At 36.1% G+C, this 27,520-nt stretch overlaps 2 protein-coding genes across 4 annotated transcripts; both read right to left on the bottom strand.

Moving 5' to 3' along the window:
- Nucleotides 1-613: 613 nt before the first annotated feature.
- On the bottom strand, nt 614-8,146 carry LOC113102522 (occludin-like). Of its 2 annotated transcripts, XM_026265814.1 has the most exons (9): nt 8,063-8,146; nt 7,695-7,765; nt 6,211-6,826; nt 5,954-6,121; nt 4,055-4,182; nt 2,579-2,749; nt 2,323-2,494; nt 1,315-1,356; nt 1,131-1,229 (listed from the first exon to the last, which is right to left on the bottom strand). In XM_026265814.1, exons 2-9 carry the CDS (start codon nt 7,751-7,753, stop codon nt 1,131-1,133), a joined length of 1,455 nt encoding a protein of 484 aa, XP_026121599.1. In that variant the 5' UTR covers nt 7,754-7,765; nt 8,063-8,146. The 2 variants fall into 2 exon arrangements, with proteins under 2 accessions (XP_026121598.1, XP_026121599.1); XM_026265813.1 differs by lacking the exon at nt 8,063-8,146 and having other exon boundaries at nt 614-1,229; nt 7,695-7,753.
- Nucleotides 8,147-9,371: 1,225 nt separating this feature from the next.
- Nucleotides 9,372-16,328, bottom strand: LOC113102519 (MARVEL domain-containing protein 2-like). 2 transcript variants are annotated; one of them, XM_026265810.1, is made up of 10 exons: nt 16,291-16,328; nt 15,857-15,979; nt 15,171-15,219; nt 14,960-15,076; nt 12,391-13,523; nt 12,228-12,263; nt 11,071-11,216; nt 10,795-10,966; nt 10,248-10,298; nt 9,372-10,008 (listed from the first exon to the last, which is right to left on the bottom strand). In XM_026265810.1, the coding sequence occupies exons 5-10, from the start codon at nt 13,474-13,476 to the stop codon at nt 9,889-9,891; spliced, it is 1,611 nt and encodes a 536-aa protein (XP_026121595.1). In that variant the 5' UTR covers nt 13,477-13,523; nt 14,960-15,076; nt 15,171-15,219; nt 15,857-15,979; nt 16,291-16,328; the 3' UTR covers nt 9,372-9,888. The 2 variants fall into 2 exon arrangements, with proteins under 2 accessions (XP_026121595.1, XP_026121596.1); XM_026265811.1 differs by lacking the exon at nt 12,228-12,263.
- Nucleotides 16,329-27,520: the final 11,192 nt, after the last annotated feature.

Raw genomic sequence — 27,520 nt, 5'->3', positions numbered from 1 at the left:
AATATATTTACAATATATACATGACTTACAGTATTTTTCTTAAATATATACATGCATGTCTGTGTATTTATAAATACACAATAAATATACAAAGTACGCGCACATATATTATGTAAACATGACATTTTCATAGTTCACCCAAACCTGACATCGATGATGACGCATGAAACATTAAGGAAGGTCAAACTGTTTGGTATATTAATCAGCAAAGTCATTAAAAAGCAAAAGCATGATTCATTTCTCACCTTTTCAATCCTGTGTATCAGTAATAACTGCTCTATGATGCGTTTTGTTTCTCGTTCTGTCTAAGCTTTTGGAAAGAAGCATCGAAGGAGAGATGATAAAAACACATTATATGATCAGATACAGTCACTTTCTTACTTCATGGTGCTTGTGACAAATTAAAAGCATGTTAGATTGCTGAAATTCAGTGCATCACTAAAAGAAACCAAAACCTTTGTGACACCAGTCAATGTCTAAAATTAAAGAAACTGGTTTAATAGATTTTTCGTGGATTTTCTTGACATCCTTTCAGAAACCACAAACGCTTAATGCACTAATAAATGTATGGTCACATTTAGGCCTTAAAAATGATTTTATTAATAGTTGTAAAAAAACTAAAAAGAAAACACATGGTTTAAATTACACATTTACATAACAGCATGTAAAAAGTTTTTAAGATTGCATAAATACAGCTTAAAAACGATTGCATTTTTAGGCTATATATATATAACCTGTAACTGATCACAGCTTGATTTACACACACATGCAAGTTATCAAGAGTTCAAACCACCCACCTGCTCACAATTATCATAGAAATATTATAAAAACAAACAACATTATAAAACAAACACACTGTGCTGAAACACCAACAAGTTCATGTTAAATCTGTAACAGCTTACTGGACATCTGCAACAAAAAAAACAACGACAACTATAGATGCATCAGTAAAATCGTAAGGATTCTGGGAAAATACTGCACTGAGCAATACGAATGCTTCGAGTATTTACATGCATTATCTATCAAATGTCTAGAAAGCAACACAGCCCTGCTCTTGAATGGAAATGACATCAACACATGTGTGCGGTCACAACACTGCTTCCTCTCGAATGTGATGATGGGAATGATCTTCAGGTCCTCCGGTCGTAATCGCTGACCATTCGTTTGATGTGGCTGAGTTTGGCCTTCAGGTGCTTGCAGCGCTTCTTCTTCACCAGGTAATCACCGCTCTGCAGAGACGGAGGGAAATACATCAGATAACATCCTCCACTGTTGTTCTTTCTGTGGGAAATCTGGGATTCAGCTCATTCTTACCCTCTTTTTGTCTTTCAGCGCGTTGTACTTGTCCATGGCGTCCTGTTACGAGAGAATGACTGAAGTCAGCAACACGCACAAGTGACTAAAAAGTTTTTCCCATGCTAACGTTAATTATTCACAAGTAATTGCTTTCCATCGTCAGGCAAACAAGTCATGCACCAATGGGTGAAGCTTACAAAACGCAAGTCATGTTTCAATGCAAAATTAAAAGAGAGAAAAAAAAGGGAAATAAATAATTGATTTGAATTCACATTTATATTTTTAATAATCAGTATAATAATTACAATTGGCATAATAAAACAAATAATATTAATGATAATTTAAATAAGTAATGATAAGTAAATAAGTTACGATTAAATTAATTTAATAGAAATAATAATAATAATCCAGTACTTAATGAGGATTAATGATAATTATAATTGATTCTAGAAGACTTTTCATGCCAGAAATGGGATTTAATTTTAATCTTTTTTATTTTTATTTACACATCATAATAATATTTTTTTTTGCACGGTTTTCTCATTTAATATTTATACTCTTAATAATAAGAACAACAACAATAATAATAATAATAAAAATAATACATATTTAATGTTATATAAATGAATAATAATAATAATAATAATAAATACTAATTTGATAATAATAAATAATTTAAATAATAATTTTAAAAACTATTTAATAGTACCAATTATAATATAAAAATTGTATTTCAGTCCTTACTAATTCTCAGTAATAGAAATTAATATTTTTCTAATTATTAATCAATGCTATTTCTTGTACTAATGCTAATTTGAATAATAATAATAATAATAATAATAATAATAATAATTAGTAGTAGCCATATTTTTTGTTTTTTAAATTTTAATTTATGTTTACACTTCATAATCATATTTCTTGAACTGTCTTTATGGTAATTTAATAATAATAATAATAAATAATGAGAATATTCCAGTACGTAATTCTCAGTGATGAGAATTCTCGAGAGTCTGAATCTTTTCATACCAGGAACTGAGGACTGCCCTCCTGCAGGTCATCCAGCTCACGGTCCACTTCAGCCAGACGCTTGTTGATCTGGTCCATTTCTGCCTGGAGCTTCTTGTACTCCTGGTGGTCTTCGTCAAACAGCCGTTTGTAATGTTCTCTCTCTTCATTATCAATGATGGGAGGGAATTCACTGGAGAAACAAAACCAGATGCATCTCATCTCGAATGTCAGAGTGCCTTATAACCCCAGAGCTTGAACTCAGCAGGTAACTCACCTGGAGAAGTCGTCGTCGTCGTCCAGCTCATCTCCGGAGGAGGCGTAGTCGGTTTCAGCGGTTCGTGGGCGTCCAGCGCGCCGTTTCTTGGGCCGTCCTGCAGAGCTGCTCATCTCTGACCCACTGCTCATCGGGACTGAACTACGCACTTGCACACTGCGCTCAATCTCCCTAAACAACACAAACATGAGCAGACATTTGACCCAGAAATCATGCAAACTTTAAATGCACATAAAGACAAGCCATTTGCTCTTTCATAACCACAAAGCAGGGCAGATTACATCACGAAAGCTTGTTTTCATTCCTCCACAGTGTCGTCATTGTTTCTACTGTGTGCTGCACTACATGAGTCTACATATCTGAGGAACTGGTCACGCTGTCTGAACTGACACTATGTTCACGCTGAGTCTCCAGAAGGAACAGCATTTTCAGGAATTATTCAGATCCGAGAGGAACACCGAAACGAGGAAGCGAAAGAATGAGAAAACTCCCTTCGTCTCACATGACATCTGATGAGTCGTTATTCAGCGCTTCTGCACGACCGGTTCTGTGACTCTGTCCACTTTAATTTCCCTTTATGCAAATGACAGCATTGTGCGAGTGTCAGGCTGATCAACTATCAAACAGTGATGAAGCACAGAGATCGAACTTGAAGTGTACTAAACTAATGTTTTTAGATATATTTGAAAAAAAAAAACACTTCAAAATAATTATAATTCAAACTTGTTTTTGAAATTTCATATTAACATCTTAACATATCATATTAACATTAACATCATTTCTTATACTGTCTTTATGCTAATTTTAATAAGCTGTAGAACAATAAAGTGCAACAAATGTATGTAGATAGCTTTGGGAAAAAAAAAAAAAAGTTTTGTAAACAACATTTTATTACAAATGTTTTAATTGTATTATTATTATTTTTTTTTTTTTTTGAATAATATAATATAATAATATAATATAATAATAATAATATATATTTTTAAATTCAAACAGACACGTCTTAATCATTTATTTTATTCTTTGTCTTTATGCTAATTTTAATAATAATAATAATAATAATAATAATAATAATAATAATAAATGTACCACAATACAGAAGAATAAATTAATGCAAATAGATTTGAATATATATTTTTTAATGAATTTCTAACTTATTAAGTTTCTAAATAAAATCGTACTACTTTATATTTTTTTATTTTATTTTAATTTTTTTTATTTAAATGTACACATCATAATCATATTTCTTCTACTGTCATTATCGTATTTTCTAGTAATAATAATAATAATAGTATTCCAGTATGTAGATACACTGAGTATACCGTCTGAACACACAGACCTGATTTCAACACTTTCAAAACATCAGTATGTCCCAAAATCAGATTTTTAAAAACGGATCAGAATCAGGAGCGTTGTGTTCAAAGCCGGACTCCGTCACATGCAGAAACGCAGCGATGAGATGAGGGCCATACTCACACAGGACTTTCACTGTAAGGAGGTTTGTCATAATTGGTGCTGTTGTCATCTAGATCATTTCTAGACCCTCCAAACTTGACCGGATAGTCAGCCAACAGCGGTTCAGGGACTCCATTCACATCATTCACCTGTGAGAAAATTTGAGATTAAAATAGTCATATTTATTTATTTATGCATAATTTAAACTCAGTACAGCAAATACTGCCATGACAGGTGTACGTGCAACTGCATATTACAGATTGCATCGTTTTGTCCCCATTACAGCAATAAGAACAAGACATAATTAATATAATCAGAGGGACTGCTAAAGAATTAAGAAGTGTCACGTGAAGTTAACATTTCTGGACGGTTTCACTCAAATGCTGCTGTCAGTTTCCAGTGCTTTGGGTGGATTCTTTGGGGAAAACATGTTTCAACATGTCTATCCTGACTGAGGGAGTCAACAGATACTATAGAAAAGCTTTAAAGGAGCTTTCCACATCTTTTCTAGCTGTGTGTTTTATAGAATCGCAGTCTGATTGAACACAAACAGCAGTAACAAAAACATGTTCCCTTTTCCTGCACATAGATTCGAGTTTCTGGTTGAACCAGTTTGCCTTGAGCATTAAACGAATTATCTATGTTTGCATGGAAACCCAAATATCTTGATGTTCTATTCAGATCCGGTATTAATCTTTCAGATTTACAACATATATGCCCTTAAAAAACTGTTTATTTACATTGATCCACTGAATGGCTTTCTAAATGCAACGAAAACCAACTCACATTAAGATTTTACAAAGAAAATGAGGTCTCTGTGAAGCACCATTAACATGTCTAGCACATATATGTGAGGGAAACGCTGTCAACAAACCACACCCAGAAACCAACGGCACGCTCTTCTCTTCCTCAACCACCATCACACACACACACACACACACACAAACACACACAAGCAAACAGGTCTTTCCACATACAGCGCGTTAAAAGATATAGACAACGACGCAGACAATTCCCCCGAGAGATAAACGGGTTTATGCTACGTGGAGACCGAAGGAAACCAAATAACTCTTTGTTGAGCACAGGTGTACAATCTAAGCTGATCTTAACTTCATCATGAGTAGAATAGACCTTCTGTATAGAAAACACCAAATTATAGTCCTTCAAGTCACGGTAGACCATTACATTCCAGGACAAAGGCTCACAGCGGAGTGATCACTAAAAGTCATAAATGATCTTTAACATAGTAATTGGCATTTCAACACCATTAAATGGGCAGCAAAGGAGATCTCAGTTTCTCAGGAGTTCTGCACCTTTGGTGAAATTTGGTGTCGGATTTTATTGGAAACAATTGGATTTTCACTCAGTAACTGCTGAATTTCACATAGAAGTAAATAAAAAAAAAAAAGTAAAGTAATACATTGAATGAATTAAAAATGAAATTTTGAAGTAGTAGGACTGTAATGGTATTTTCTAATATAATGCACTTCATTTCTTTCTTTTTTTATAGTGCATTTGTTTCAGATAACTTTTGACATGTTTTTATGGAGATTCAACTCCAATCGACTTACATTGCAATGATTTGTATTTTTTTTTATTATATATAATCGGTTTACTGATTTATGATTGATTTATTTTAATTACATTTCTACGACTTTTCCAGGGCTGGAGATCGACATATCCCAAAAAAAAAGATTATCAATGTATGTTTCAGAAGAAACTAAATTTCGGTCTTTCTACATCAAAATGTAAATGTTTGATTAAATGTGTTGGCATTTCCTCCTAACTATTTCTACGCCTACTCGATGTTAACTAATGACTAGTTTGAGACATTTTCTCCCTAAAGGAATTGTAGGAGAATCATTTGAGAACAGATGAAACTTCAACTAACAATGCAAAGAACAATAACATCATGCTCACCCAATCCTCTACATCCCGTGGCGAGTTTTGATCGCCAGTTTCTTTCACACGGCGCCATAGTATGTTGTCCTTCCCGTGATAATTGATCCTTTGACGGGTTTTAATGGCAAAAACCATGATGATGATGAGGGCCGCGGTGACAATGAAGCCCAAAACCAGAGCGATTGCCTGGATGAGAAACAGAAAGAGGTCACTGTAAACCCTACTAGAGCACAACTCTAATTGTGATTTACACGATTTATATGATTCGTGCTCACCTCCTGAGGATCCACCACGCAGTAGTGATACAGATACTGGTTCATGAGTGCCCCCATCATCTGAGGCTGCTGGTAAGGGGCGCACAAGGCATAAACCTGATTGAACTGCATCGTTCCGGACGACTGGGCCATTGGATAAACCGTCACCAGATAGACTATGGTGGCAACTAACATGAGGAAAGCCATGATGGCGCTGATGATGATGACGGCTAGGTAGAACTTCCTTCCCTGAGCGACTTTCTGGTGTGAGATGATCATGATAAAGATGACGAGCAGAATGATGAAGGTCATGATGGCCATGGCGATCATGAAACCCTTGCCCTGCCTGGGGTCGTTCTGAGAGCCGAGGATCCCATAGCCGTATCCTCCACCCATTGAGCCTCCGTATGAGCCACTATAAGAACCTCCATAAGAGCCTCCATATGTGTTGAATCCAGCCGCTCCTGCATCCGTGTCCCAGGCCAGAGTCGAGGCCACGCACACAAAGATGCCCACGCAGAAGATGATCGACATGACGCCCATGATCTTTATGATGCCCGGCGGAGACGTCCAGCGGTAGAAATGCTGGAGCTCATCATCAGGATAATACGAGTACGCAGGCTGCGAGGGAGCATTACTAGAGAGAAAATGGGGAAAACTGTTTAAGGACACAATACATTCGGACTAACAAATCAAACTAAAGCCTAAATCTTTGAATGAGGGATGCAAGACATTAGTGAATATTCCAGTGCCATATTATTATTATTTTTTTTTTTGCTTTTTAGAGATAAATTGTTTTAGACCGCAATATATTCTGACTTGGTGATATTCACACAAATGCAAGATATCAGTATTGTTCTGTATTCTTTTTCTACATTTATGCATTCAGCAGACGCTTTTATCCAAAGCGACTTACGGTGCATTCAGGCTAACATTTTTTTACCTAACATGTGCTCCCTGGGAATCGAACCCACAACCTTGCGCCGCTAACACAATGCTCTAGAAAAGATTTACCTACAGGAACACTTTTCTTTCAAACAATGTAATTTTTCCTACACCAAGCATGTTCAATATTCTATTGTATAATTTCATTTGGCGTGTTAAAGTGTGCTAGTGTGAGTTTTATATTGTTGCAAATCATATAATAGTTGATAGTATATTTATCAAATAAAAAGTTTTCAGCCACAACATATAATAGCCTAATCACTGATCAGTATCAGTGAATTGCCAGTTATCCTGAAACTTGTAACAGGGACATAAAATAAAATAAGAAAAAATCTTAATTGTATGAAATTACAAATATCGGTCGCTACCGATATTGGTCACATAAATATGGAAACACGCACCACCCAATAGACATTCATATCCCTATATTTATTTAATTTGTACAGTTAATTCTGGCTGTGCTGTTCAATTAATCTCTATAAAAAACAAAGGCAAAAGAGGTAAAAAACAAAAAACATAACACATTCCAGAGAAAGACTGAGGTGAAACTCAACACTTACTATCCATCCTCTGTGTGATAATCATAGGGCGGAGGACTCTCGTGAGGCCTCGAAGACATTCTGAAAATAAACTAAAACATGAAGATCATTAAATACACGGAGTATAAAATTAGCATCATACGCACTTTAGCCTACCTAATTTCAATATGATCAACATCATTACGAATGATCAGAAATCAAGCAAGAAGACAATTAGTGGGTAAAACTCCGCGAACACGGTGTACAAATGTAACATTTTAATAGTTGTTTCTGAAATAAATCTCAGTGATCGTCGGCATCAATTACGTTATAATTAAAGCAGAAATAAAACCCTAATATACTAGAATTTTGGTTACATAATAAATTATATGTAGTAGTTTCAGCCTCACCTGTTTACGGAGTTGTTCTCGCGCAGTGATGTTCACTGTGCGTCACTGTTCAGGTGAAACAAACAACCTGCCCTTAAGATGATTAAACCACGCCCACAGAGAGAGAGAGAGAGTGCGCGCGCGAGAGAGAGAGAGAGGGAGAGAGAGAGAGAGAGAGGGAGAGAGAGAGAGAGAGAGGGAGAGAGAGAGAGAGAGAGAGGGAGAGAGCGAGAGAGAGAGGGAGAGAGAGAGAGAGAGAGAGAGAGAGAGAGAGAGAGAGGGAGAGAGAGAGAGGGAGAGAGAGAGAGAGAGAGAGAGAGAGAGGGAGAGCGAGAGAGAGAGAGAGAGAGAGAGAGAGGGAGCGAGAGAGAGGGAGAGAGCGAGCGAGAGAGAGAGAGAGAGAGAGGTTCAAACCCAAACGAGTTCCCTAACTAGACAGCTTCATGTGCTTCAAACTGATATGTTTACCATTCTCTACCTAATGCCTCAAAATATTGTTATAGATGCTTATGGCAAGGGCGTAACTTTGGGTCTACCATTGGGGGGGTTACACTCGCGGCATATGAATAATTTTCTTGTGTAAAAGATAACATGCTAATTTACACTACAGATTATTTAAAATATGATACTATCTTTCTTGCTGGCAAATGAAATTAATAAAGAAAACGAACAAAAGTATTCATTCTGAATATTTCATATTATTTTAATCTGAATGATGTTATGATATTAAGGGGGTTATATTAGTTGGATCTGATTTTTGGGGGGGTCATGACCCCTGTAACCCCCCTGCAAATTACGCGCATGGCTTATGGTGTGTAAAAAATGCTGCCTAGATAGACAACATCCTAGATTTTGAAACATCCATAAAGCAATCATGTTTGTTTATGATACAGATATCTTCGAGATAAAAGAATCAAAAGAGTCTGCCATCAGAAACATGCACAGAGGTGTGGTGAGATTTGTTACAGAGATTATTTTATTTTAAGATGTACTTAGAAAAAAAGAAAAAAAAATCTAAATATCTTAAAATCTAAAATCTTTAAACAGTTCCCCAGATGGCGAGAACACGCCATAGGTTTGTGCAGAGATAAAGTGTAAAATGTCACAAGTTTTATAATTGCATTATTTATAATTTTTTATTCCAATTTAATTGCACTTTTAAACGGCTTCTGCAGTTTGTGCCAGAAATGGGGAGTTGATAGAAATGGACAACTAAATGTTTTCTATAAAATAGAAGTAGTGAAAGTGTCTAGGGAATAAGGCAATTCTTAAGCTTTTTATGTCTATGCTGCAAATCAGCCATGGAGGGGAAAGAAAGATAATCATGCTCCGTTGTGTCTGAAGTGTTTCCTGACCGGACTTTTTATTCAACGATTATTTCAGCTACAACAAATCTGATGAAATGCTTCACCTTTTCACTCTTTACATTATTTGCATATAAATCACCTATTCAACACATCAAAATGCATGTACAACACTGAATATATAAGGACAAGGCTGTTGTTCAGATCAAATAGAACTTCAACACAGAAAAACTAATGAATGAACTGATTAAAAAAACAGCAGTTCTGTATTCATGCACAAACTGTGCACAGAGTATCTCTTTAAACATTCATGCACTTTTAGTCAGCATTGTGAAATACAAAATGAAAAAGAAAATATTTTCAGTCAAGAGCGTGCACATTAAGAGCATGCAAGTTATCGATCCCTCATTGGATTACTGTTAGTAACATAAATCCAGACTAGCATGGCTCTGCAGATACAGTGGTCACATGTTCAGTGTAATATGATGTCCCAGCTAAAAATGAAGGACCGTCATGGCATGACTGAATCTAGTGCTGCCTGTTTCAGCCGTAACCATCGTTCCAGCCCATGACTTTGTCGAACTCGTGAATCCTTTGTTTGATGTGCGCAAGTTTGTTCTTCAGGTACTCGCATCTTTCCTTCTTCTCCAGAAATGAAGGGTCCTAGGGACAAAACACCGTCATAGACATAAATAAGACCACGAAGAGTGAGAACTAAATCTCCTCTCAATGGCCACAAACATGGGTTATACTGCATTTTATAACCAAACAGAACAACTAGTTTTTAAAGGGATAGTTCATCCAAAAACGACTATTTCCTCATCTTTCCACTAATATTTAAAAAATGTCATAAGGATTTTTTTTTAATTATTAAATAAAGGCAGTGCATGCCAATAACTCACCATCTTCTTCCTCTGATATTCCTGCCGGATTTTGTTGATGTGATCACGCTCCTATGATAAAAAATAAGAGATTTTTTTTTAGTAGACTAGAATTATTCTTCTGAAATTCATGATTCACATTTATGCATTTAGCAGACACTTTTATCCAAAGCAGCTTTAAAAGAGGAACAAAAGCATTGTGTAAAAGAGCCAACAATATTCATAATATGCAATGCCGGGTTTATTAGACAACTATATATCGGAATTTAATTTTTTTATTACATGACAAAAATAAAGGGTAAAATCCTTTGCTTAAAAAAACGTAGTACAAATAAAACGCATCAAGACCTGTGGCATTGCAGTATCTTATAAAACAGCAAATTCATAATTTATAAAGCTGAAGCCTAAAAACATTTGTTAAATGTTGTTCTAACATCCAACAGGGACAAAAAAAAAAAAATCAGATTTTCAAATAAAAACACACACATAGACTTCTTCTTGATTTGTGCTTGATATTTGTTTTATAGATGAGCATTCACATGCACATGTAAAGTAATTTTCAACTGACTGTGTGGCTGGTGGGGTTTTGTGGTAATTTCTGCATCATCACATCCATTTCATCAAACTTCTTCAGTATCGCTTGAACTTCTGCATGCAGCTCTTTATACTCAGAATACTGGTCATTAAACACGGCTTTATACTGATCCCGCTGCTCATCCGTTCGGATGGCTGGATATTTACTGCAGGGAAACACAAAACACAAGGAAGAGCTTAATCACAGAGCAAAAGCATCTCAAGGTTATAAAATACCCTATTGTCAGTTCTGTTTTAAGTGAATACTCACGCGATGTAGTCCGGCATGATCACAGGTTTTGGAGCGTGTCCAGCTGGAATATGGCCTTTCACAACTCTGGGCTTGGTGACGGCTGGGGTGGCAGTGTGCTGTACCAATGCTGAGACTGGCATCGGCTCCCTTGAACCATCAACAACCTATTACAGCAAAGAAGATGATGCAAAATTGCCAGGAATATCCTCTGACTTAATCACAGACTGACCCTTTGCTAAGCCCCGCCCACCTAGTTATGGTTATTAACAGAGTGCTGCACGGATAGTTAATTTTTACGGCCGGAAACCCATAAATTAGTTGCATTTTAGCACTTCTGGTTCCATCGTCTTGAAGTCAATGGCTTTTTAGTAGAACGTCTGGATTTAAGTCTGCGGTTAACAACATATTTTCACATTTTATAAAAATATAAAAAAAACATCAGTAATACCCCTTGCGATTTTTTTTTACTAGTCTTGAGAAAGGCGGTTGCTAACAAGTGTCTAAAAGGTGGTCTTGATATTAAACAGCTACAAGCTAAACAGGTAAACTCATCTACTCACTAATTTGATTTTACAGATATAATTACACTTTTGCAAGCTATTGAAACTCAAACTTTCAGAGAAAATGTTTTTAAATAAAGACTAAAAGTCATTTGATTGTGTTCGAATTTATTTTAAGCCCGTTTAGCTGTTTACTTCTGGCGATTGTATTTAGGCTTTAAAATTCTTGTTGTGTTCATTTGTGAGTCTCTGGGGTATATTTGTAGCAATTGCCAAAAATAATTAGTATATTAAGTAAAGATCATGTTCCATGAAGATATTTTGTAAATTTCCTACCATAAATATATCAAAACTTCTTTTTTGATCGGTAATATGCATCGCTAAGGAATTAATTTGCACAAGTTTAAAGGCGATTTTCACAATACAATACAATAAAAATTTTTTTGCACCCTCAAATAGTTGTATCTCGGGCAAATATCGTCCTATCCTAACAAACCATACATCAATGGAAAACTTATTTATTCAGATTTAATTGCATTAAATTAATTATATTTTGTTATATTAGCAAAATCGGTTTCCAGTATGCTGTGAAAGACTACATGCAACACATCATAAAGCAGATGGCAATGCATCCTGGGTAAACATGAGAACAGACAGAAAATAGTAAATTCTTGCCAAATGATCAGCAACAGGAGAATCTTTTGGCTGCATCTATAACACAAAAGTGGAGGTGAATCAATTATTGTTTTATTAATATAACAAAAAACTATTATAGCATACTGATACTATAATAACACTGGTTTAGAATATAGTATGCAACAGAAATAGACAATCTCACCTCCTGTCCGTTTTGTTCTCGAAGTCGCCGAGCCACCTCGTGACGCCACAATTTCAGACACACAATGGCTCCGACCAAGTACACGATCATGATGAAGAACAGGAAAATGATAGCAGCGGTCTGCCCAGCATCAGTGCGACAGAAAGCACCATTGATGCCGTTATTGAAGGCCTGATAGGAGCAGAGTCCACCTCGAGTAGTGTCATTCACGTACACACAACCCGCTGCCAAAAACAGGACTGCAAGAGTCAGGTTTATGAAGAACTCCGTTAAAGGCCACCAACTTGAGTCTAGAAGGATAGTTCGATAGTACATGGTCATTCCCAGGACAAGAATGATTATGGTCACTATCCACGCCAATCCTGCCACCACTAGGATGAACGGCGTCTTGGGTCCGGTGTAGTTGGCATTACCGTAAGTGCCTCCTCCGTAAGAGCCGCTGTAACCTCCACTGTAAAACCCACCAGGCTGCGAGTATCCGAAAATGTTATACCACTCATTGTCTTTATGAATGTAAGCACAAACGCATGCAAAAATCGCTGCTCCAAGAAGCAGCTCGACGCAACCAAGAATACGTAAAAGTCCAGCCCAAGACTTCATGTAGGCGTAGCGCTGGTTGTATTCCTCAACTTTTTCGCTGTATGTCAAAGCTGTGTGCACAGTATGCCCATCAATGGACTCCAACAGCATTGCCTCGCGTTCTTTACGGGAGTTATAACTGCCTCCGGATCCGCCGTACTGGTCGCGGTAGGAACCGGGAACAGATGGTGATGGCGGCGGAGAACAAGGAACGCCGTCAGTGGTCGTGTTCTTGCTGCTCGAGCCCAACATTGACTTCAGCTTGCTGCTTCCGCTGCTGGACCTGAAGAAGTTCTTCCATGTGTCTGGGAAGAAACGGTGGACGGGTTTGATGTCGAGGGCAGAGTCCCCGTTGTCCTTGCTTCCGACGGGGTCATTCTCTGGGTCTATCGGTGGTAGGTCCGGAAGGGGAGGTGGTTCGGAGCATAAAGAGTCAGATGTCCTGTGATCGGTCAATTCGTGAAGACTCGGAAGCGAGTCTGTGCGTACATCGTTGTAGTGGGGCATGTTTGGACACGAAGAATGGAGTCTCCTCTAGAATATATAAATTATCCCTAGAGGAACATGAAGTGAAAAGGCTTCAGAGAAGATCTTGAAAACTGGGTTTAGTTCTTGTAGATTAGTGGTTTTCAACTGGTGGTTCGTGACCCAAAATTCCAGATTCCCATAATAACTTTTGTTGTTGATGTCAAAGGAAGTGCAAACACTGTTTAATATTAAATATATTTTTGCTTACTTCTATACAAATGATGGTGCGGTTTTGGTTTAGTATTGGTCCTGAAGCAAAACCAGTTGAAAACTACTATTATAGACAATGACGAAGTGTCTACTCCAGAATATGCAATTATCGCTAAAGGAACATGAAGAAAAATGGCTTAGTAAACTGGCTTTAGTTCTTGTAGAGTAGTGGTTCTCAACTGGTAGTTTGTGAAGCACAAATCGTTCATATGTCTGTTCTGAACAATGCAACTGACTATAAATAAGCATAGATTGTAGATTGAGCAATGCACTTTACTTCTAAAGTTTGAGATTTGTTTTATTATCTGCATGTGTTTTTTGTCAAACCTCCTCAAGTTATTTTAGTCTGTTTTGAAAAGTTAAGAAAACAAATAAGTAGTTTTATCAACTTTTAAATAGGAGAAGTCTTCTGATTCCCAAAACCTTTGTTGTTGACGTCAAAGGAAGTCAGTGCATCCTGTCAAGCATTGTTTGATATTAAATACATTTTTACGTACTTGTATATCAACTATTGCACAGTTCATCAGTTAACATGCAATGTAGAATCTATGCGCTGAAGAAAACCAGTTGAGAACTGCTATTGTAGAGCAGATATTGTGTGCTAGAACACGTAGATATGATAGAAACTATAGCAAAGTACGCAAATTTGTCTGCTAGTATATTGTTTTTCACTAAAATAAATCTTGATGATTTCATCCACTTATGGAGCTGGAAACACCTGTATACAAGTGAAAAGAGTGCAAGAATAAGCAAAAGAATGAAGAAATTAAGCAAAAAACCCTTTTCCAAAGCAGACAAGAGGCTATCAACACAATCACCATTAAAGACACCAGGAAGAGGTACAAGAAACCAACCGCTTGGAAGCAACAGTGTCTTAAATGATGAATAAATGAACTTGCTAAATGGAATTATATATAGAGTATGTGTAAACAATATTTAAGTAATAAAGTAGATTCAGAAACTAGAAATAGAACTACTTTGTGGGACAATTTATTTAAAAAATATATTCTACCACTTAATACTACGATTAAACAAGTATTATAAAGATGTGTGATACATGTCTATATTGATCTTTGTAGAATATAAGTTCCTGGACACAGGTGCTTCTGAGGTCAAGCAGTTCAACTTTAACCGTACCCCGACATCCACTAGCAAGAGTGTTAACTCTAAACCCACAGCACATACGACTGCAACCCAAACATTTACAACGCAGACAGAATCAAGACAACCACAGAGACAGAAATAAACATGCCTGTTCAAGAACTAGACGCCTGATTGGGTAATCACAGACTACTAACGCTGTGTCAACAGCATCAAATAAAGAAAAACAACATTCTCCATGTTACGTTCTTCCTTAAGCATGGTTTCCCTAATGAAACAACAAGAGAAAAGTATTACAAATGAGAAAGAACAAGACATTTTTAAGGAATACCTTTCACATGCAGACACTGTGCAAGACTTACATTGAGTTCAGTCTGTAAAACCTCGAATGATACATGTGAAACCAAAGGCCTGAAAGACAATAACAAGAAATGATAAAGTTATATATTAATAAAGGAATTCAACACATTCACGAAAAGCCAAAAATGTCTGTATCTATGAGTATCTACGTTTTAAAAAGTGGTAAAAGGTACCAAAGTTATACCATGCTTCTTGACCATGGTAATATGTATGAGATATAAATACCATAGCACATGCTAATGTTTTTTTTTTTTGAGTGTTGCTGGCAGCAATTCAACAATGTAAGTAATTACCAGTAAAGAATAATATAAAACGTTCTCGTCATTTAAATCGATACATTCCATGCTAAACTGAAACAATGTTGCACTGCGTGAGCGCGCGCTTAAGAAAAACACTGCGGAATCAACAGGTCAACGAAGTTTAAATGATTGACATTTATCCTAAATAGTGCGTAGATCTACATCCAAAACTAAGATATCTGCTTTATCTAAGGCTTCTTTAAAATATAAAACATAAGAACGCTTAGTAAACTGCAACTAAACGACATGACAATAACAGCACTGACAGACAGATGTCTTTCTAATAAAACAACAGCTATCACATCCTTGAAAATGCGGCTTGGTTTTACTATATAATGGTATTATACATACAAATTATATAGTATACTTTAAGGATGATTTCGTCTTACCTTTTCCAGCTTTTTGTTTCTCCGCATTTAGTTTTTTTCTGAAAACACACCGGTTTGGAAAGTTGTACCACGTGACGCAGCCTATCCCTGCGTGTGACGTCAGCAGAGACTTGAAGACTTTACCTGAAGAGGGAGATAAAACAATAATAATAAAAAAGAGGGAGATAAACAGGTTGTCAAACGTTGTTAAATCTGTGGTCATAATTCACGAGAAACTTCTTTCATCTTCTGGTGACGAATGTGCGCAGACTCCCAGGTGACATCATTTCCATGATCTTTATCATGGACAGGTATATTTTTAAGAATAATACATTGGTGTACATAATAGAATAATATTAATACTTAAATACTGAAGTTATTCTTAAAGTAAAGTAATAATAGTGCCAACTGGGAATAAGGACGATATTAAATAAGATATATTTTGAATAACTCACAGATGTGAATCACTTCAGGAAGAGTTTGTGGTTCCTCTTCACTATGAAGTTGTCATTTATAATCAAACCAGAGGGTGGATATGGGGAGTGTCATGTTGTGGGTGGTGTTCATCATGCCAGCTTCAATCTGCCATAAAGGTTTATATATAATATGGGAAAAACAAAATGCTGTTTTTTTTCTGAGTAAACAAGAGTTTTCTCTTCTTGTGCTGTCAGTGTTATTCATTTCCAAACATCTTTTGATAAAACTTGAAATTCAAAGAGACAATGAGTTTCAGTTGACTCACGGAAAGCAGTTTTTATTCAGAAAGTTGAGGAACTAATGTAGCATATAGCGGAAGAATATGTTGTTTAAAACCAGGATGTAGTATTATTCAGGTGAAAACAAAACTATTTCCTGAGCTGAAATTGAAGAAGGTTAGTTTGAAAAGTATTAGTTACTTGTACTTCATATGATCAGTAATAATGTTACTACACCCTTCGTTTGCTGTGTCATTCTGTTAAGCACACACTTTTTTTAAAACACACTTTTATGGCCGCCTCACCTTCTCATGGCAATAATTAACTATGAATAGAAACTCTTTCACTAACAGAATAATCTTAAGGTCTTAATCTAAAAAATTGTAATATTATCCCAGCTATATTTTTTGGCTAATTGTATGGATATTATGAGCAAATGTTTTTTCTAGGTAACATTAATAAAATGTTCGTATGAAGATTTAAATGTTTTTAATAATCTTCTCAAAATGTTAGCACAAAAACATTTATAAAAAGAGCATTTCTTTATATATATATACTCTGAATTCATGCAAACAGAAAATAAGTAGATCCCTATCATTTAACCTTCACTGAAGGCAAACTCTTGCATCGCTCTCATCACATGGAAGAGCTAACTTTCTATTGGCCTTTCCATAAAATATTGCTGTTTTCATCTTCTGAAAAGAAGAAATAAACAGTGTTGGGGTAACACATGACAAGTAACTTGAGTTACATAATCAGATTACTTTTTTTCAAGTAACTAGTAAAGTAACACATTACTTTTTAATTTACAAGAAAGTATCTGAGTTACTTTTTCAAATAAATAACACCAGTTTCCCCATTTATTGATTGACAGCTCTTCTGTCCCCATGTTCAGGAGTTAGATGTCGCTGTAGTTCTTGAATAAAAGTGAACGTTAATCTCACTCGAAAAAAAAATAGTTCAAGTATTCCTTAAAATGAATAAAAATAGCAAAATGTAACTCAGAATGTGATGCAGTTATTAAATGTTAAATAAAACAAATATCCTTTATGTATTCAATCCCACTTTATTAAAAACGTCTTTATCCCTTACGAAAATTAACCATGGTTTTACTACAAATAAAACCAAAAAACCATGGTTACTGTAGTTAAACCATGGTAACCACAAACTAACCATGGTTTTGCTATATTAACCATAGTTTAACCACGGTATTTGTAGTAAATCTGTGGTTTTACAAATGGCAGTCAATACGCCAAAAAACCATGGGTTACTACAGTTTTACTATAAAAAAAACCATGGTTATTTTTTTGTAAGGGTAGTGCTGACCTTAAATGATAAATTTCAACCATATTTATATAAGGCACAATTACTCTAGATAAACATTTGTGCTTCTTTTTTATTTGCTGAATTGTGTTGAACTTTTTCTTTTGTTTTATATATTGTGCAGATGTAAATTTACTTTCTCTTCAGTCTGAGACTTATTCATTTAGTTTTTAGTGTGAAAGGAATTTTGTTTACCAAAAAAATATTACTTTTTTATATTAAAAAAAAAACAAGCAAGCCCTGCCCAGATGAAAAAGTTATGCAAAAGAAAAATAGCGCATTACTTTACATAAAAATTAACTTAGTTAAATAATCAGTTACTTCTTTATTGAGTAAAGCAATATTTTAACGAGTTTTGGACTGACATTCAAATGTCATGTGAATTAAAAAAAGCACATCACTGTCTACCTTAAGGCCTTTTTTAATTCCCATAGTGAAATATATTTAATTTTTTTTAACTCTGTACCATAAAGGGTTAAAAAAATGTATGTTTTGAACGTTCTGTCAACACTCAGAATGCTTTTATAACTTAAGTTAATTTTTAACTTAAGACCTTTTTCCTCAGGTTAGACGCCACATTGAATTTAACGAGGATAAAGGAGGCTGTGAAGGAATGTTTTATGGTTTTTTACAATGGCACGCACTGTATAAAGCCCCTAGATCCTTTATATCTTCATTTGAGCTAAAACTCACAACTTTCAAAACTGGTTGTATGCAGTTTCTTGTCTTCTGAACGGTTTTTACTTCTTCCTCTCTGAAAAGACACATTTGTGAAACAACAATACAGTCCATTGAACACACTGTACATCAGTCACTCACAGACTCATTTTTATTATTTGTGTCAAAATAGACATACATATAGACTATATATAGACAGATAAATACATTGGCCACTCGACGGCACGTCAACGTCGCCGCCATATTGGAGCGGGCAACTCTCATAACTCTCACATCAGGACAGAAGAAAACGTACCTGACTCATCATCGACAAATTGGACACCTACAAACCGTCTCACGATAATAAAAACAGATCTCGGGGTGTTATCTTTCACAGGTAAGACTCAGCTGTTTTTTATCGATGTTTTTTGGTCATTTTTAACATTATGTTGACAGCTTAATTAACCACCAGTGTCAGACTATTAATAAATAGCTAGCGATATCGCTAACGTAGTTAGCAGTGAAAGCTGAGACTTTATAAGAATAAATGAATTCTTATTACGTTTTTACTTATATTGCCATTTATATAATAAACTAAATGGTGTTATGAGCACAATATACAGAGTGAGCACGTTGACTGTCTAGATTAATGATGGAGCTAAAGCTTCTCTCTTTAATTTCACTTCCGTTACTTATTTACAAAGATTAAGTGGTAACACTTTAGAATACTAGTCCTTTAGTTTATGTTAGTTAATTCATTAACGAACATGAACAAACTGTGAACTTATTCTATGTATTATTTTTTCTTCCCTTTTAGCCATTTGCAAACAGGACAAGGACAGCGTTAATGAAAGCTGAGGAAAGCTGTTCTCTGCATTTCCAAGAGACAAGACTATACCTCCCTATAGACTAATGTTGTGTTTGTACTAAACCCAGAGCAGCCCTGAATGAATCGACAGAATGACCCGGCTCATATTCTAAAGCGATTAATCGTTTGAAAGCATTCATTTATACCAGAAAACAAGACAGAAATACTAAGGAAGAAAATCTCTGTATTAATCACTTAATCGTTTGATTCTGATTCATACAGACATTTCTAATAATGTTTCTAATAAAAGATGACATAATCATTCATAAAAAAAAAAACTTAAACCCAGCAAAGAAATAATGGATGTTGCATTAAGTAATTTATTTTCTCATAACATACAGTCAAGTATATTACAGATCTCTTCATACTTGATATAAAATTAGATTCATTGGCGTATATTTTCAGATTTGAGAGGTTAAAGGGCAGAGAGCATGATCACTATACAGCGGATTCCTCACTGCTTCCTCACATCAGAAATAATCTGGGGAAGAAAAAACTTACACTCTGTATTCCAGTGCTAATATATGAACATCGTGAAACCAAGACATTTGCAGGAGATGCATAATGACCTCAGATATTAATTATTATTATCTACTCAATATATTCATTTTTAGATTTTTATTGGTTAATTCTTAAAACGGGGAAAAAAAATACTGCCAAAGGTGAAAACTATTGTTTTTCTTGAACAAAGATATTTGTTCTTGTTTTAAATATTAACTCATTTATATTTCAGTAAATGCTTCTCGATTTAAGGATGTTCAGATATTTGAGCTGGAAAACAAGAGCAAGAGCATCATTCTCTGCGGTGAAGAAGAACACCATGACGCCACCGTTCGACTCGGACACAAATTAAAATCTCTCGTGTTTGTGTCCGAGTCGAGCGTTGGCGGGTAAAAGAAAAGAGTAAAAAATAAACCCTGGACAATCTTCCTAAAACATACGTCTGCAGGAGCCTCGATGATTATACGCTTTATCTTTATCACAGTATTATTTCATCAAGCCTTGTGTTCAACTCCATATTTATACTGAAAATAAAAGTAGCTGTTATCTTATTCTAGTTAGCGGCTCTGAAATCGAGTGACAGCTGATTGGTTGATTCACAAATGTCTTCACACACAAAAAGTGCTTCATATTCAAACACAGTTTAGATTAACACTCATATAACTGTATTGTCTGTGAGAGGAATCAAACAATCAAATCCTGCGATCGTTTACTCTTCCTCAGCCTGAACAAGTGTGTTTTTTTCACTAAAGAAGATGTTTTTTTGAGTGCGAATAGTTGACGGCACCCATTGACTTCTATAATAGAGGAAAAATACTATGGAAGTGAATGGGTACCATCAACCGTTTGGTGTTTAAAGCATCATCTTTTTAGCATTCAGCAGAAGACAGAAACTCGTACAAAAAATATATAATTTTTTACATTTTATTAAAAAAAATAAATATGTAAAATAAGCACAGTTAAACTTTTATTCCTAACTAGTAATTCCCAAAGCAACCAACTATGTGTCATTGTTGTTAACTAAGACTGAAACTACTAAAAACAGTTTTCTGTAATTGAAATAAAGCTAAAGTAAAATGATATAGATAAATCGTGTAAGCTACTACTAAATATTGTAACTTAATCTTCTGTAAAGTTGCTTTGCAATGATTTGTAAAGTAAAAAGCACTATAAATTAAATTTAAACAGTACTAAAATTAAAGTAGTAACTTTTTACAAAAAAGTTGAAATGCTAAAATTATTAAAACTGACATAAACATAAAGGCTAAAAAAATAAATAATAATAAAACTAATTTCTAAACCTCAAACTGCAACCATGAGGCTAAAAGCTATGCTATGTGTCACTCTGAGTAAGTGCTGTAACAGTTTATAAAGACCTTGATGTTGTTTGGACGCCAGAACCGTGTGTGTGTGTGTGTGTGTGTGTGTGTGTGTGTGTGTGTCCACCTGGATGTTCCCGTGTTTGGCTCCTGGCATGATCTGAATCCTCTCAAAGTCCCTCCCCAGGATGATGATGTCACAGCCAGAGTAGTACGCCTGTCCCACGAGCCCCGGACAAAACAACACACACAGTCTGACACTGATAATCACTTCTACATATGTAGAGTTCTACATATGTAATGTAATGTTTTGTTACATTTTTATTTATTTTTTAAAATCGAGGAATCAAAGTTTTAAATGTTTTCATTTACGGTTAATAATCTCTGCTGATGCTGTTACACTCACAGTCACGAACAGTTTGAATCATCTGGACTTTTTGAGTCAAATATTTTGGCAACATTTTTTAGCATTTTTATTTTATATTATTTCTTAACATATCAGACAGTATCTGCCTTCATTTTGCATGCATCTTGTTTATTTTCGCTTATAAACTTTTTGTTGCTCTTTTTGTTGTGTTGTTTTTTTATCCTCATTTGTAAGTCGCTTTGGATAAAAGCGTTTGCTAAATGAATAAATGTAAACGTATCAAATTATGGCTTCGTTTTCTTTACATGAATATCGAAATATTCAACTCAAATAAACACTTGCATGATGCAGTATTAGAATTAGAATTTAATTGGGGGTCCTGAAATACCCTGAACACTGCACAGAGGTTAAGATGACCATTGCTACAAAAATAAAATAAAAATTTAAACTCATCCTATTTTGTATTAATTTTCCCGTACTAATACAGTTACTGATGCTTTGGACTGTGGGATTACTGACAGGCTATTAACAAATATCTGTCTCTAAACCTCTTTTCTCTTTATTAAAAGTTGATCTAGACAAGTACATGGTAGAAACCAAATCCGCTCCAAAGGCCTTCTCAAATGATTCGTGAAACGCGATTCGGAGTCCCGATCTGAATCAAATGTTGGGGAACTCCGAAGCCCCATTCAAATGATTCGTGGAACGCGATTCGGAGTCCCGATCTGAATCAAATGTTTTGGAAACTCCGAAGCCCCGATCAAAAGATTCGCGAAACGCGCTTCAGAGTCCCGATCTGAATCAAATGTTGGGGAACTCCGAAGCCCCAGTCAAATGATTCGTGAAACGCGATTCGGAGTCCCGATCTGAATCAAATGTTTTGGAAACTCCGAAGCCCCGATCAAAAGATTCGCGAAACGCGCTTCAGAGTCCCGATCTGAATCAAATGTTGGGGAACTCCGAAGCCCCAGTCAAATGATTCGTGAAACGCGATTCGGAGTCCCGATCTGAATCAAATGTTTGGCGAACTCCGAGGCCCCGATCAAATGATTCGTGAAACGCGCTTCGGAGTCCCGATCAAATGTTTCGCGAAACGCGATTCGGAGTCCCGATCTGAATCAAATGTTTGGCGAACTCCGAAGCCCCGATCAAATGATTCGTGAAACGCGATTCGGAGTCCCGATCTGAATCAAATGTTTTGCAAACTCCGATGTCCCGATCAAATGTTTCGCGAAACGCGATTCGGAGTCCCGATCTGAATCAAATGTTTGGCGAACTCCGAAGCCCCGATCAAATGATTCGTGAAACGCGATTCGGAGTCCCGATCTGAATCAAACTTGGCGAACTCCGAGGCCCCAATCAAATGATTCGCGAAACGCGCTTCGGAGTCCCGATCTGAATCAAATGTTTGGCGAACTCCGAAGCCCCGATCAAATGATTCGCGAAACGCGATTCGGAGTCCCGATCTGAATCAAATGTTTTGCAAACTCAGAAGCCCCAATCAAATGATTCGCGAAATGCGCTTCGGAGTCCTGATCAAATGATTCACGAAACGCGATTCGGAGTCCCGATCTGAATCAAATGTTTGGAACTCCGAAGCCCCGATCAAATGATTCGCGAAACGCGCTTCAGAGTCCCGATCTGAATCAAATGTTTTGTGCCTTCCAGGTTAGCTGAGACGTTAAATCATGCGTCAAAACGGGATGTTTGTGGTGCAGAGCAGTAAATGTCGAGATGGTGACTTAAATAAAAACAATAACTTATATTAAAAGCTTATCGGCAACTATAGACATTAATCAAATATAGTATGTTTTATTTGTATTGTTAGATGTATCAAATGTTATACATTAACGTAGCACATGGTAGCAGTTATGCTAACAGTCCATCAGGTTAGTGAAGCAGTGTTTTAACCATTTCTTTTAACTCCCTTTTATTCTGCTCTCTTTCTGGCTTAAGTAACACAAAATTAACAAAGACATTTAAACTCATCCTATTTTGTTTCAAAAATTTGTATCTAAACCTCTTTTCTCTTTATTAAAACTTGATTTAGTAGCCTAAATGATAGAATCAAATGCTTTGCAAATCCGCTCGAAATACCTGATCTGAATCAAATGTTTTGGTAACTCGCTCCGAATCCCAGAAGTTATTTTCCAGGGAAAGCGCTATAGCGTTCATTCGCTTGCCGAAAAATGGCGGAGACCAAAAGTATTAAGATGTGTATAGTGTGCCTTTGTGTTATAAAAAAAAGCGTTGAAATTTGTCTAGAGGAGGAGGCTACAATGACTGTGAGGAAAGGTAGTTTAGTGTGTGCTATAAGCACTTCACGGAGGATGAGGTCCGAGTACAGTCGATCTCGGCACCGTGGGCTCCAAATTTGCGTGGAAAAGTTGTGGAGACGTTAAATCACGCGTCAAAAGGGATGTTTGTGGTGCAGAGCAATAAATGTTGAGATGGTGCAGGAGCACGATTACAACAGCCACCCAGTCCCAGGTGAGTAATGTGTTAACTAAAACAATATTAAAAGCTTATCGGCAACTATAGTCACTAATCAAATATAGTATATATAATGTGTTTTATTTGTATTGTTAGATGTAACGTTATACATTTAATGTAGCACATGGTAGCAGTCATGCTAACAGTCGAGCAGGTTAGTGAAGCGGTGTTTTTATACTTTTGCCATCTCCCTTTTATACTGCTCTCTTTCTGGCTTAAGTCACACAGAATTAAAAAAGACATTTAAAGTTATCAATAAAATCGACAACAATGTAGGAAATACGAGCAGCTGAACAAACATCTGTTGCACAAGCAGAATTCAAATTATTTTATAATGGTTTGTAGGTTATTTAACTTTGAATTGATGTTCTTAGTAACTGGTATATTATTGCATAAATGTGATAGTAACTTTCCAAATAATGAGTTGTTTTTATTAAAGTGTTATGTCTAACACAAAATAATACATGTATTGTTGTTTGCTTTATGTTAATTAAGTGCTCTTGCTGAGGCATGGGAAAAATAAAGGAGCTGGAAAAAACACCTGCTAGTGACGTCAGCATCATCTACACACCTGCTAGTGACGTCAGCATCATCTACTCACCTGCTAGTGACGTCAGCATCATCTACACACCTGCTAGTGACGTCAGCATCATCTACTCACCTGCTAGTGACGTCAGCATCATCTACTCACCTGCTAGTGACGTCAGCATCATCTACACACCTGCTAGTGACGTCAGCATCATCTACTCACCTGCTAGTGACGTCAGCATCATCTACTCACCTGCTAGTGACGTCAGCATCATCTACTCACCTGCTAGTGACGTCAGCATCATCTACTCACCTGCTAGTGACGTCAGCATCATCTACTCACCTGCTAGTGACGTCAGCATCATCTACACACCTGCTAGTGACGTCAGCATCATCTACTCACCTGCTAGTGACGTCAGCATCATCTACACACCTGCTAGTGACGTCAGCATCATCTACTCACCTGCTAGTGACATCAGCATCATCTACTCACCTGCTAGTGACACCATGCTTCTCTTCACCTGCTAGTAACTTGTCTGCTTTGTGATAAGCAAATTTAGCTATCTTCCAGTAAGTTTAAGCTTTTGTTACCTTCTCAGCCAGGGTTTTAACAAACATTATACATATAATCTTTCACATACTTCTCAGTGTGCTTTTTTTTTGCTGAATTTAATGCTTCGATTTTAGGGGGAAAATTTAAGTCAGAAATGTTTTATAAAAATTTAACTCTTTACTTTTACTTATGATCTGCAATACTTTCCAGTTTGGGGTAGGTATGTTGCAACAATATAACATAAATAACAATAAAATATAATTAATTGACGCATGACTTATTGGGGTAACTGTTTTTTCTTGTAATAGAACACTATACAACTACATTCACTATAGAACAGGAACATCATTTGTTGGTAAATTCTTCATGCCTAGCAAAAATATTTTCTTCCTAGAAAAAAATTAATGTATATGCCAAAGTAGAATTCAACAACTTTAGCCGTGATCTCTGTGATCAGCTCATCATCTCTCCATACCCTCTCCACATGGAAGTCACCTCTTGTACTTGTCACAAGATCACACCAGGTTAACTAAGCCAGGAACCATCAGCTGACCGTGGAATGCCAATTGTGTGTTTCTTTCTCAGTTTTGCATGGTCCCCAATAAACTCAACGTGGAATGCCTCTCCGATTTCTTTCACATCAGGGCACTTAACCTCTACCAGGCCACAGGGAGGTTCTTCATTTGGGTCCACAACTTTGCCATCTGCACCAAGGTGTGGAACATCAGGGTGGATGATGAGACCAGATGGAAGAACGTTAACGTCAAAGGTCTCCTCATAGCGGTGAAGAACCTCTGGCTCAAGTTTTAATCCTCTACACATCGCTCTCTAGAGACCCCGACAGATGTTTACACACACTGTTTAATGCAAGATATAAATGCATTTAACCTGCAATTACAAATGCATAATGTTTTGATGTTTTAATCCCAAAATGTTGAATACTGATATTTGCAATGATAAAAGAAAGTGCTTTAAGAGGTGAAATTCAAAACACCAATATCTAGACAATCATAAATTGTAACATCACTTCCTTTAATGTTTTTACTATACAATTAATATGGAATTTGTTTAAATGTTAAAATTGTTTTAAAAAAAAAGTATTACATGTTTATATTAAACGCTTATAGAAAACAAATATGTTGTTAACTTTAAAGTATATCTACATCTCTTGCTTTCATACATGGTCATATGAAAAATTTGCCATACTTAAGTGGTAGATTTCTGCCATTTACTGGAAACCATTTAAAATTACAATTTTAAACAAAAGCATTATATGAACATTCTGAGTGATTTTATTACACTAATACAATCAGACGTACCAATTTCTGTTTTGGTAAAGTCATTAAGTGTCATGTCATTTAGATGAATTAGAATTTAATGTAGGGTCCTGAAATACCCTGAACACTGCACAGAGGTGAAGATGACCATTGCTACATAAATAAAATAAAAATTTAAACTTTTTTGTTTGAATTTTCCCTTACTAATACAGTTACTGATGCTATTGACTGTGGGATTACTAACAGGCTATCAACAAAAATTTGTCTCTAAACCTCTTCTCTTTATTAAAACTTGATCTAGTAGCCTACATGATAGAATCAAATGCTTTGCAAATCCGCTCCGAAGCCCCGATCAAATGATTCGCGAATCGCGCTTCGGAGTCCCAATCTGAATCAAATGTTTTGTGAACTCCGAAGCCCCGATCAAATGATTCGCGATACGCGATTCGGAGTCGCGATCTGAATCAAATGTTTTGTGAACTCCGAAGCCCCGATCAAATGATTCGCGATACGCGATTCGAGTCGCGATCTGAATCAAATGTCTTGCGAACTCGCTCCGAAGCCCAGATCAAATGATTCGCGATACGCGATTCGGAGTCGCGATCTGAATCAAATGTCTTGCGAACTCGCTCCGAAGTCCAGATCAAATGATTCGTGAAACGCGATTTGGAGTCCCAATCTGAATCAAATGTTTTGCGAACTCGCTCCGATGCCTCAGATTGTGGTTAATCTTGCAGATCATGACTTATATCTACTCTTCCTCTCCCTGCAGTTTGGTAATATAAAGATTCCTCTTTTGAACTCCTCTTCTGTGGGTTTTATTGTTCTGGGTCTGAATTTGGGCTCCTGGGGTCTCAAAAAGAAACATTTTCAATCTCCAAGGTACATTCAAATTACATTACATGAATATGTTACAGTTATACAGATTTGTAAACCGAAAAAATCAACGAAATCAACAAGTCAGACAAATGTGAGCTTTCAATTAATAATTTTCCAAACCTAACTAAATAACTGGAGGCAAACATTTTTTTAACTGCACGTAGATCACAAACCTCTGAAATCGGTTGATAAATGTGAACGTTATGTTTTTATTCAATAAAAACC

This window comes from Carassius auratus, unplaced genomic scaffold, assembly GCF_003368295.1.
Source record: "Carassius auratus strain Wakin unplaced genomic scaffold, ASM336829v1 scaf_tig00217731, whole genome shotgun sequence".
Taxonomy (NCBI): Eukaryota; Metazoa; Chordata; class Actinopteri; order Cypriniformes; family Cyprinidae; genus Carassius; species Carassius auratus.
This window is presented reverse-complemented; position numbering and strand designations above follow the sequence as displayed.

Bases quoted from the DNA above. Each gene is read 5' to 3' on its own strand.
- LOC113102519 (XM_026265810.1), bottom strand. From the start codon at position 13,476: ATGCCCCACTACAACGATGTACGCACAGACTCGCTTCCGAGTCTTCAC. The intron at 10,967-11,070 runs GTGAGTATTCAC...GTTTCCCTGCAG, and splicing joins ATCATGCCGGACTACATCGC to TAAATATCCAGCCATCCGAA. The intron at 10,299-10,794 runs GTCAGTTGAAAA...TTTTTATCATAG, and splicing joins AAAACCCCACCAGCCACACA to GAGCGTGATCACATCAACAA.
- LOC113102522 (XM_026265814.1), bottom strand. From the start codon at position 7,753: ATGTCTTCGAGGCCTCACGAGAGTCCTCCGCCCTATGATTATCACACA. The intron at 4,183-5,953 runs GTGAGCATGATG...ATTTTCTCACAG, and splicing joins CACGGGATGTAGAGGATTGG to GTGAATGATGTGAATGGAGT. The intron at 2,750-4,054 runs GTGAGTATGGCC...TGTGTTGTTTAG, and splicing joins CCTTACAGTGAAAGTCCTGT to GGAGATTGAGCGCAGTGTGC.